The 12357-nt window shown below is 31.4% G+C and overlaps 2 protein-coding genes across 2 annotated transcripts; one reads left to right on the plus strand and one right to left on the minus strand.

Moving 5' to 3' along the window:
- Window positions 1-7077: 7077 nt before the first annotated feature.
- Window positions 7078-9067, plus strand: LOC114749525 (cytochrome b561 domain-containing protein At2g30890-like). Its single transcript, XM_028938020.1, has 4 exons — window positions 7078-7410; window positions 7599-7760; window positions 8263-8411; window positions 8543-9067. The coding sequence occupies exons 1-4, from the start codon at window positions 7276-7278 to the stop codon at window positions 8856-8858; spliced, it is 762 nt and encodes a 253-aa protein (XP_028793853.1). The 5' UTR covers window positions 7078-7275; the 3' UTR covers window positions 8859-9067.
- Window positions 9068-9808: 741 nt separating this feature from the next.
- LOC114749524 (uncharacterized) lies at window positions 9809-12127 on the minus strand. The gene is made up of 3 exons (XM_028938018.1): window positions 11878-12127; window positions 11143-11214; window positions 9809-10330 (listed from the first exon to the last, which is right to left on the minus strand). Exons 1-3 carry the CDS (start codon window positions 12053-12055, stop codon window positions 10035-10037), a joined length of 546 nt encoding a protein of 181 aa, XP_028793851.1. The 5' UTR covers window positions 12056-12127; the 3' UTR covers window positions 9809-10034.
- Window positions 12128-12357: the final 230 nt, after the last annotated feature.

A 12357-nucleotide genomic window follows, 5' to 3' on the forward strand; every position in this document is an offset into this window, starting at 1 on the left:
CATGATTTTTTTAACCCAAATTTTATGAAGTCAAAGCAAATTGCTATTGCTCTGTCAGTTCATAATTTTTTGGCAACGCATGTTAGCCATAATTAAGATTAGAATAGATAATTAGGATCCTGTTTTAGAAAGTGGCCTATTATGCTAGTCACTCTAATTATATATATCTACTACCTCTGGTCTGGTTCTAATATAAGATATCATTTAAACCCGGAGGTAAGTGTGTGTATATATAAATGTATATAAAATCATTTAAAGAGGGAGGTCAAGTTGTCTGGCTGCGGATATGAGGTGGCCTTTGGTGGGGATATATACCAAACCATAATAAATGACCACAGCTCCTCCTTCTGTTTATAGTTTCATTTTGTATTTTATTAATTAATGTACCTTTTTTATTAGTAATATATCACATCATTCTTATGTGTGCTTTCTGTGTGAGATATGACTTCATTGGTTGTCTTTATCAGAAAAATATTTTCCTTCAATCCCACCATATGCCTTTCTCTTCTTCTTGTTTTTTTTTAAATTTCTTTTAATTGTTGGTCAAACACCACAAGCCCCCTTCTTTTGAAATAGTTTTTTTTAAAAAAATAAAATGTTGTTTCTTGATTATGAATATGAGCTGGAAAGAATTTCATCGATTTATAAATTTGAACATATCTTCCAAACATGTTGTCAATTAAATTATTTAATTATACGTATAATTATTACGCTTTATTTTCGCCTCATGACCAAAACAATTCGTATGATACTTACCAGGTATCAAATTAATGATAAAAAGTAAGAAATTATCAACTTTCATTATGTTTATAGAATAAAATGTAATTACTAACTAGGGTTATTCAAGTCTAAATTAGTTTGGCCAAAAAAAAAAGTCTAAATTAGCTGTTAATTTTAAGTATTAATTGATCTGTTTAAAAAAGGGATTATCGCTTAAAAGTATATTAAACGTTCTCATTAATTAATTGATTGATGCTCATTCACGTAATTGTTAAATTTAAAAAATTTATCCAACACTTTGTGCATTGCCAATGGGTTTTTTTAAAAAAAAAAACCTGTAAATCATAACTTTAAACTACCGCCTGTTTTGGAGGACGAAAATGGATACCTTAGTTTCAAGAGGGAACTGGTCAGACAAGGCCACAACATGTTCTCTGGGCCTTAAAGCCTTTCTATTGTTGGGCTTCATAACCCCTTTAAAGCCCAATATTACATTTATTATCTTAAGCCCAATTTTGCTTGACCTACTCACTAATGCAAAAATAGGGTCTCAATATAGTCTGTTGAATCTTTTTCTTAAAAAAAAAAAAAATTTCTTTATCTTCTTAATATGCCACATCTCTCCTAAGTCTTCTTTATTTTTACAACATTTACTATGTATCTTCTAATTTGCACTTTAACTCAATTTTTTTTTAATAAACTCACATTTTAATGGCTTTTTTCCCTTAATAAGAGAATAATTTAAAAGTTAAAAAAATTATTTTAATAATATCAATACACAATTTTTACAATTAATTAACTATATTAAATTTTTTTCAATTAATATATACCCTCTACATTTAGAACTAAAGTATTTCTTAATGTTACCAACAAGTTGTTTATTAAGATGGTAAACGGTCTCACCCTCATAAGGAGAGAACACAAGTTCGAATTCCGAGAAATACACTTGTTGGGAAGACTTTAACCTTAATATTCTTAGCTTGACAAAAATTAGTTTTAAAATTAAAATAACTTAATAATACTTTGAGTGACAACAAAAAATAACATTTCTTAATGTTATCTTTCAATAACTGAAAAAGGAAAAAAAATTATCTTTTAGACACCAGTTATCAAATAGGGTGATGGCCACAATTGGCTCATAACAAAAAAACAAAACCCTATGAACCAAACAAAATAATAGAAAAGGGATAAGAAGAAACCGAAAGGAACATAATTGAAGTTGAGTAAGAAATAAGATGGGTTGTATATGTCAAAATGCTAATTTTCTTGCCACAAATGATTAGTACTGTGACTTCAATTTCTGGGAAGTTTCTTATTTCTGTCCTGATTTTAGTGTTTTGTTATGTAAAAAGCTATAATGAGACATAAAGACATCCATATATAGTCAAGTTTTTGAAATATGAGGTTTGTTGCAAGGTTCTGTCAATTTGATCTTATGATGTTCCTTCATGTGGGCACATCAATTTGTTGGAACTGTTCAGAAATTTTGGCTACTTAATCTTTTTTTTTTTAATGTTTTTGTTACCTCAAATATTTGAAGAATGAGTATTTTCTTACTTAAATTACAATTTAGATTTAAAAACTAGACGGCTAATTCATGTTAATTTTTTTTTATAGATATTATATATTAATGTATTGATATTGGTGATGCTGAACTTATCATAAATTTATGTTAAGTTAAATGGAAGGGACTGGTGCGTTTAATAAGATAACAATTTTACGAATCAAAAATAAATTACTCCTCATGTTTTTTAATATAAAATCTAATTAGTTAATTCGAGTAAATTAAAATATTAGTTAAATTAATTAATATTTTTTTTTCTAAAATTACCTTAATTATCTTTCTTAATTTCTTTCCCTTCCTATTTTATTTGATTATCGTTGAAGAATATCATTATGGTTAATTTGAAAAAAATTGATAAATGTGTGAAATGAATCTTACATGTAAGATCAACATCAACTCTTAAATTAAATTCTATATTAAGATTGGAGTAGCATGTTGGAAAAGATTCCTCAAATTTACTTAAATTTGGTATCAATTATCACAAGTAAATAAAATAAAATAAAAATATAGTAATGATAAAAGATTACATGGCATTACGTCATCAGGTAACCTCTCATATATATTTTTTATCGATACCATCTTTGCTTTAAGTAAAAAAGGAACAAAGATCAATGATAATTTTTCCATCGTTTATTAGTAGGTCAGGATAATCTAATTTACACACACACAGTTTTTGTTTTCAATCATTATATTTGGATGCATGATTAAACGATCATTTTTATCCTATATCTCATGTAATATAAAATATTAAATTCTACACACACAAAAACTATGATGAGATCTAAATAAATAAATGAATGAATGAATAGCTCTATGCTACTTTGTCCCGGAAATAAAGAATCATAACTAGATCCTTGTTAATGAACGAATATCAATGAAGTGAAAAAGCAACCTCGTTTCTCACATTAATTCAATTCTCATCTTTATATTTTAAACCAACATTTTTAAGGTTAAATTGTAGTACAAAACTCCCTTAATATTATGTCATGTGTAAATAATTAATCTCTCCAACTTTTGAAACTTTACAAAAACCTCTTTAAACTTTAACATCTATGCAGACAATTCTCATATTATTAGTTATATTCATTATTTATCCATAAACAACTTTAATTGCTTTATCTGTCTATAATTTAAAATTTGAGGGGTACAAAATAAAGTTTAAGGAACATAATTGATCATTCGTAATTATTTGGATAAATGTAAAAGTTCAGGGAAATTTATTAGAAATTTTAAAAGTTAAAAAAATTATTTACATATGGCAGTAATTTGGAGTTTTTATATATAATGTATGCATTTTTAAATACATAAATATATAGTTTCTTTGTTAGGAAAAAATTGAACAGGAACGGTGGATGAAATGTCTGTGAAGGGGAAATATGATTGTGCAATTTATTTATTATAATAAAACCTTTGACGTCTCAACCACCTTTTGAGAAATTATGACAGGCTCATGTGGGTGGGTTGTCTTTAGCTATGATTTGTGTTCTTGACAAAAATGTTCTACTTTTTGTTTATTTAGCTTTTTTGACTTACACACAAACTAATTAAATTAATTAATAATGTGCAATCACGGGTCCATCAATCAACTCTGAAAGCTGAAGTCTATTAACAAAATCGAGTGCATGTGGAATTTGGATCCTCTTGTGTTGAAAATTAATTTCTGACTTATGGTTTATTTGTTTAATATGTTTAAAGAATTAATTAAGGGAAAAAAAACAGTGGACTTAAGAGTTTTTTTTTTACTTGTTTCACATTAGAAAATGCTTGAATTTTAAAAATGATTTATGCCTCATTCTACGGGCCAAGGAGAGGCAAGAAAATAATTTTAATAGGAAAGAATATTTTTATTTTTTTTTTCCTTTTTTTTTCTTTTATCTCACAACTAGATGTGCACAATCCCTTAACAAGTATTAGAGGGATCAAGCCTTAACTAGATGTGAGCCACCATGTATAACATATTCATGATACCTTAATATATAATATTATTAATTTATTATGTTAGATTTAACTATTGTCATATTCAATTGAAAGTAATTTTTCTGGCTTGTTTGTATTCATAGGAACTTGAGTCTAATATCAATAGAAACTTTATATTGATATTGAGGTTGCTTAATGTCAACCATGAATCGAATAGATTTGGTTTGCTTTCACAACGTTATCGTTAAGGAAGCAATTATGGCGATTACCAAAACTTTTAGGTAAAAAATAAATAACGTATATTGTGGGGGTTCAGGTCCGTCCTTTCTGGGTTGGACTATTTGATTGAAAAGTTTGAGAATATCCTAATGAAATAAAATAATCAAGTAAGATTATATTTTGATTGATTGGATAGTTAATTAAGAAGATCACTCGATTAAATATAATATAAATTAAATAAGCTATCTAAATTATATTATCCAGAAAATATATATATATAAATGAACATGTGTTTATGATCATAATATCTATAGATTAAATCAAGAATTCATTCAAAATAAGCTGAAATTGAGAATATATGATAAAGATTTAAATCAGTTTTAAATTCAAATCATTATCGTACCGATTGATATAAAATGATATTAATAATATATCCAAACAGATAGATATTGTGGATATTTTGTCTTCCTAAAATGTTCCTGCTTAATAATGTCAATAAGGTCACCATCTATTAGTTCAACTCGCTCCATATTCATTGAGTTTTCGACTATCTCTTCTCTATCATATTTTCTCTTATGCGATGTTCTTAATTTCTGCATTGATCTAGCCCGGTACGTACTTCCTTATTCATATTTATATTTCCAACATATATAAAAAAGTTACGTGATAGTAATATGATAGCAACGGGGGTAGTGGAATGGCAATGAATGTGGGAAAGGGAATTACGTGGAAAAGAGAATTGAGTGTCATTCTCACTCAAAGGGACAGATAAGTAGAAGATAGCTTTAGTGGGTAACACATATTCTGATTCGTAAACAAACAAAGTGCTTTCCTCAAATTCAAAGTTGAATTGGCTATTCCCTCTCAATTGGTCCCCCAACTTTGCTTTTTCTTTCATGGTTCTCCTACGTACATTCCCCACACACACACACTCCACTATTTCTTAATGTTCTCCCTCCTATCAATGTAAGCTGGCAATTCAGATCAACGAACCAGTTTTTCAATCAGTCTTGGTTAAGAGTTTTAGACATATCAATCCAGTTATTTTACATTATTTTCCCTTTGGGAGAGAGAAGTCTGGTAAAACTAAATTTTTTTTATATCAATTTAATGAATTTCTTAACACGTGAAAATATGTTACAAGTGACTTATATTAAAAGTCAAAACAGTAATTCAAAGCTTAAAAATAATTCAGTATTAGTCAAGTATTTATGCACCATTAATTTTGACTCGTTCCACCAATTCTTATAATCAATTCTCTTTTGAGACAATTTACCTCTTTGTTCGGATTGGACAAGTGATCAGTTACTATTTTTTCAATCTAACCGGCTAGTTTAGTCCAACTTAATCATCAGTGTGCGTGACCAAAATATTCTGGTCACATTAAATAACTTTAATTTTCAACATTTAGTTTAAAAATAAATGATATATAAATAAAAATTATTAGATCTAAATTGTAAAATGCAGAAATACATGAACACCAACATGAAAGCACACAGAATAATATGTCGGTTTATTCTCAAGGGATTTTTGCGGGACACCTGTGCAGGTTCGCTCTTTTATTCTCTTTTAATTCTCTTTGAATTTGTCCTCTCTATTCTAAGAAGAAATCAGTTCAGATCTCTCACATTTACAAAATTATTATATAAACTTACACGATACATGCAAAGAGATCTGATGGAAATAAATTATGAATATAATGATGAAACGCATGTATCACATGAAAATTAAGAAAATAACGAGAAGACATACGTGGTACGATGCAGAATGTACAGAAAAGAGTATTAGACAGCATTATTGACTTGATGTTTATCTTTTTAATGATTCATTTGTGTCTGAGAATTGACAATAATATAGTTTCCTTCAAAGTGTAGTTAAGTGTACAGTTTAAAACCAAAATTTCAACGTACGGTTATGGCATAAAGCAGAAAGTAGGAACAAACAAAACGGGAAACTCCATGTTATATCTGAACAAAAAGCAATCATGTTCTTAACAGAACTTGGTTTTAATTATTGAACTTTCGGACATAGAAATTAAAATTTATGAAAAGAAGAGAGACGTTGAATTATTTGGTTGGTGGAAGGAGCATTTTATAGTATAGTGGTGTGTATTCAATAGTGGGCATCAGAAGATAATGATTTTCCAGGAAAATCTACGAACATGATAGATCCACTTTCTCTTTTCAATCTGAACATAAAATTTCACTCTTTTGCGAAATTTTATGGAATAGCCACACTTGTCTTTTTTCCCCTCTGAAACTCCACATTTTCCTCCACAATCTCAAAAAAGCCTGCAAAAGTAGTTAACCCCACTACTTTGAAATCTTTCCCAACCTTCCTCTTATACCCACTTTACCTTTTTCAAATCTCGTGCACTAACATTACTTTTACGGTATGAGTGAATTGTCTTTTTAAGGTTAATCTCTGTCTAATCTCATAAGCTCACGGGATGCAAAGGGGAAAAAGGTGAATTAGTATAATTATGAGATTTTAATCTCATACAGTCATTTTATTATATAATTCTCTTTTCAAAAGCATAGATATAGGGAATCCGCCTTAGTTTCCAAAGGTCGATGGTATATAATTCAGAGCTGTAATTCTCTTGAATATGGTAAAGAAGTTGGCACTGTAAGATAATATGATTATTTCATGGTATATCTTTGCATCAGGTAAGCAACAAAGATAAAGTGCTTAGAATCCTCACCCACACATTCAGTGAGAAAGGGACAATAAGTACCTGGGCCAGCAAATGGGGAAGCACATTCAGTTATGAAAATTCCACAGTTTTTGCTTCCTTCTTCAAGCTTCATCTTCATTGAAGATTGAGTCTGCAAGTGGCCATAGAACAAGGAAGCATGGAGGTTCAGAGATATCTTCTTGTTTCCTTCTTTCATGCAAGTCTTGCTTCTCTCATTTTGCCTTTTGTTTCCTCATCTCAAGAACATGAACAAACTAAAAGCTATTCAAGAAACAAAGGCGACAGCTTCAAGGTACTCCATTCCTGTTCTTTGTATGACCATCACAAAACTGAAAAATATGCGGTCTTCTGCCTGATAAGAACATTCTAGGACTCAATTGTTGAAGTATCTGTGTTTAACCTTTTTTTTTAAAATTATTTCTGAAGTTATTCTTTATATTCCTTTGAATCTAACTTTTGTTGGTTGTTGTTTTTGTGAAGATGAGTCCCAGGTTGCTGTATGAAATCAGAGTACATGGTTTTCTGCTATGGGCTTCAATGGGGTTCTTGATGCCTGTTGGTATAATTGCAATCAGACTTGCAATCAGAGAGAAAGATCAAAGAAGGCGAAAAATTATATTCTATGTTCATGCAGTTCTGCAGGCAAGTACATAATCTGAATCTCTCTTATGTGCAAGTGAAAACTAAAAGATTGTTCTATAGCTTCATGTTTGTGATATAGATTTAATTTCTCTGATTAACTTTTAATGAGGGCGAAAGGAAGACAAGAGTGCCAAAGATTCCAGTTTTCGTCTTTTTTATTCTTATTTTCTTAATTGGCCTGAAGTTTGCTACTTCCTACTTAACTGTTAACTTGAAGTTTGTTAAGACGGACAATAATTAATGCTTTGAGGATAAGAGAAGACCTTATTAAGAAATTACGTTGTAAAATGTTGTGTTCATTCCTTTTAGATCATCTAAATACGATTTATGTACTTCAGACTTTTAACCATAGTTTATTGAATTCTTAAGTGAAATCATCGTTATCTTTTAAGTGACAGTAAAAAAATATCACATCCATTCTGCATTTTCTGCTCAGTTCAAAATGAAAAACATTAAATTTTGTTTTAATTAGTTAAAAATCTAGACTTTTTATGTTCAGCAGCACGTTGCAGTTATTGTTGCCACAGCAGGAGCAATAATGTCCATAAAAAATTTCAACAACTTATTCAACAATACTCATCAGAGAATAGGAGTAGCATTATATGGTATTATCTGGCCGCAGCTCCTTCTTGGTATTTTTCGACCTCAAAGGTGTGTCCTTCAATTTTCTTCTTATCCGCTAATACCAAATGTATATGTGTGTGTGTGTGTGTAATATCATTATTCTTTTCAAATCATCCTTATTGTTTCTGGAGAGTTCCGACTTTCAGTTCATGTTACAGGGGATCCAAAAGAAGAAGTGCATGGTACCTTTCACATTGGATAGCAGGAACAGCAGTTTCATTTCTGGGTGTATTGAGTGTATATTTAGGACTACAAGTCTATGAAGAAAAAACATCAAAAAGTGTAACAGTTTGGAAGATACTTTTCACTGCCCAAATATGTTTGATTGTGGCTTTGTACCTCTTTCAAGACAAATGGGTTTATTTACACAACCAAGGACAGGTTTTGGACAGTGAATTGCAAAATTCTACTGCTCCAGAGATTTGTCCTGATGAAAACCAACAGAAGAAGGAATTGAAGCCTGAATCTTGTTAAGGAAGATAAAGTATGTTGAAGAGTCACAACATTTTGTGACTTGGCATGTGCTGGACATGAATACAGCTTTTTCACACAGTTTTGATACTTCATAGTTTGTTTAGTAACTTTGGCTTCTTCTATTATAGGAAAAAGGAGTATAAAATGTGCAGAGTAATTATTTAGAGATTGGTAAGAACTTCTTTTAGTTTTACTTTTATTTTAAAAAATATCAAGTATGAGGCTCACTTGTAGCCTTCATAGAGATAAAAGGGAATAAAAGTACAGGGGAACAACCAAAGGCAAGTTAAATACTGTTGCTATTCAATGGGGTTTCATTTGGTCTTCAAAAGATAAATCAAGTTAATTGCACAGTTTTTTTAAGATCTGCTGTTGACGTGACGTGTTTATCTCACTGATGGATTCTGCCATAATTTATAGATAGAATCGAACGAATCATTTTCATTGAAAGAGCAAAGGATCTGAAAGGCATTTGTGAATGAGAACTGAAGTATGGGTTATCTCTGCAACTAAGAATTACTTGTATTACTCTGAAGTCTGAACCAGCCATACTATAAAGAATTGGAGTCGAACAGAACATATTCAAATATAAATGAATGATTAAGTGTATAGATGGGAGTGCCATACACAATCACTCTTTTCCTGCAACACACTGAATAAGAATGCATAAACGTAACTGATTCTGATTTTTTAACCATTTGATTCAGGGTAAACTGGGATGTCATGTTTTTATGGCTGTAATGCAACCTTCTAGTCTGAGTACTCTGCTTTTTCTGGCACTTGGAAATCAAATGAAAGTCCATTTTGCATTTGAATTACGGCTAATCACTTGTTCTCATGTCACTTTGGAGAAGTTACCTTCCAAGTTAAATTCAAAAAGATTAAGCAGACCAAGCGAATTATCAACCGACACGTAAGCCTGCAATTGCGCCTACATTACATCACTGACATGCTTAAATGTATATTTATAACTGGCTTACTCTACTTATTTAATATTGAACGGACCAAGTCTATTTAAGAATGTTTGGGGGGGGGGGGAAGTAGTGTTGTACTATTTCTTATTGCCGCTTGCTAAGTAAAATAAGAGAAGCGACAGTCACTATACAAGACTAGAGAGGGAAACAAGTCATGATCTTAGATATTCTATTATGTGGCCGTTCTTTCATATAACACATATCATGGAAAAAGCTGTACATAACCAGTTAACACAGCAATTCCTAGTATTATAAGAGGAGGAAGAATCACAAAAGCTCCTATAGTGGCAAAGAATACCGAATCATTCCTTTGAGAAACTTCATTTAGGTAAGCTTGTCTCCTGATATTTCTCTTTTGTGAAATGGTCAAGAACCTGGCGCTCACTTTCTTCAAGTTTTTACCCAAAGGAATACTGAAATCATCATCTCTGTCTCCTACCAACTGTGCGAGCTGCTCACGGATAGTAAGTTTGCCAGAGCTGCCATCACTTTCATAACCTGGAAATCAGAAATGGCTCCAATATCATTCTTTTACCCAAACATTAAACAATGAAGAGAAACCAGATTTGTAAAGAAATTTGATTTTATCTCGCAAGTCATTGGATTTAACATATTAAGTTTATTTGGTGTCGCTCAATTTTTAACTTTTCTACATAGTGAATGCTCTACTATGGTACTAAACAAGTCATCAAGACTACAAAAATTGTACTACATTACCCATATACTATTTTAGAAATATTCCATGATTGAAATGTGAAACACAATTGACACAAGTGAGTTAGTTTAGGCAGTAAGAGGAGATGGCATCCCCCTTAATCAATATGGGTTCAGCTCCTATGGAGAGTAAAATCTTGAACTCATGGAGAAAGAGTAGCTTTACTTTCAGGCATAACCCAAAGACGTCTCAGATGCTAATAAAAAATAATAAAAAGATGGGAAAAATGTTTATGGTGTGGTGTGCACGTTTTTCCTATACATGCCATTAAGGGTATAAATGGCATAAATTTGATCTTTAGCAACTCTTGGTCTCTTGACAAGTTTTCCTTTTGAATCTTGATATCGATAACTACCTTCTTAAGACATGTACGTATATTTTGCACATTTCATTTAAGATGACAAGATAAAACAATTCAGAAAAGGAATGGTTGATAGGAATAAAGTGAGATTACAAAACCAGAGGACAATCAATCTGTATTCGCCTATACGTATTATTCACATAAAAGAGACAGTAGTTTACATACCACTGACTGATATCAATCTGTATTCGCCTATACGTATTATTCACATAACAGAGACAGTAGTTTACATACCACTGACTGATGAGCTAGTTGATGTAAGTTGCTCCAAGAGATCGAGCTGTGAGCGGGCAGAGGACAAAGGTCCTAATGATAGAAGTCATAAAAGAATATGAGGGACTTCTGTGAGAGGGCATAAATAACTGCATCCAATAACATTCAGGACATGAACTAGTTGATTAGTAGAACCAAGCATAAACATAAAAAAGCTCTGGAGCTTGATGAAGCAAAAAGTAGCTTTCTTCAGCAAGCTATGAGTTCCTTTCGTTATTTTCCCTTTTCTCTATTGCTTTCACTCACACTGAAAAGAATAGCATAAAATTTCCTGCAAATGAATCCTGTAAAATATGTATGTTTCTTTTATCAGACTTCATACACAATTCATGTAAGTATATCAAGCATTGGACTCCCAACATTTTTCTGTCCTCAAGGTGTTTGTGTTCAGCTGAGTCACAGAATCCAAATCAAACTAATTTTGCTTTCATATAAGAAACTCAGAAACATGGCTATATACATGAGAAGCCAACAAGACTAACCAATTAAAAACAAAAGAAGTATATTCTGCAGCTCAAACAGCTCACAAGTATATAAAGCTTGTCGATATTCTTAAAAGTAGAATATAGAGCTGATCGGTCTTCTTATAGAACGAAGTATACTCTGCAACTCAAACAGCGCACTTGAAAATTCACGCTTAAGATTTGAATTCAACCCAAAAGCAAACAAAAAGCCAAATAAAAATGAAAGACATACCCGCCGGGGAATCTTCCTCTGTAACTCCAGCCTCAGCCCCTTGTGACTGAGCAGGAGTTCTGGTTGAAGAATAAGGGTAGAATTTGAGGACGGAATTGTTTTTCCTGAGGAGAAAGGAAGGTGCAGGGCGAAGAGAAGCGGTGGAACTGAGATTGACGGCCATGGGGTTCTGATTCATGTGATGTTCGAAGGTACGATTGCCATTGATTCTGATTTTGCTTTAAGAATCGAATTTCCATATTCAAATTGGTTTTTGGGAGCCACTCACCGCCACAAATAATGATGGGTTTATATTACATTATTCGCTGCGTCCAGGTGATTCGAGACGGTTGGCCGCTCTTTTTTTCAAAACAAAAATAGGCTTGTCTGATTTTATTTTTTATTTGTATGTTTGTAGTGCATTAATTAGTAAATGGTGAAAAAATAATATGCTTTATTAGTATAATTGTCATTATTACTGTATTCTAATTAATTTTGTAG

Source organism: Neltuma alba, unplaced genomic scaffold (genome assembly GCF_004799145.2).
Source record: "Neltuma alba isolate B1F8T4 unplaced genomic scaffold, ASM479914v2 tig00006075_pilon, whole genome shotgun sequence".
NCBI lineage: Eukaryota > Viridiplantae > Streptophyta > Magnoliopsida > Fabales > Fabaceae > Neltuma > Neltuma alba.

Bases quoted from the DNA above. Each gene is read 5' to 3' on its own strand.
- LOC114749525 (XM_028938020.1), top strand. From the start codon at position 7,276: ATGGAGGTTCAGAGATATCTTCTTGTTTCCTTCTTTCATGCAAGTCTT. The intron at 7,411-7,598 runs GTACTCCATTCC...GTTTTTGTGAAG, and splicing joins ACAAAGGCGACAGCTTCAAG to ATGAGTCCCAGGTTGCTGTA. The intron at 8,412-8,542 runs GTGTGTCCTTCA...TTCATGTTACAG, and splicing joins GGTATTTTTCGACCTCAAAG to GGGATCCAAAAGAAGAAGTG.
- LOC114749524 (XM_028938018.1), bottom strand. From the start codon at position 12,055: ATGAATCAGAACCCCATGGCCGTCAATCTCAGTTCCACCGCTTCTCTT. The intron at 11,215-11,877 runs GTATGTCTTTCA...TTCTATCATTAG, and splicing joins AGAGGAAGATTCCCCGGCGG to GACCTTTGTCCTCTGCCCGC. The intron at 10,331-11,142 runs GTATGTAAACTA...TCTGATTTCCAG, and splicing joins AACTAGCTCATCAGTCAGTG to GTTATGAAAGTGATGGCAGC.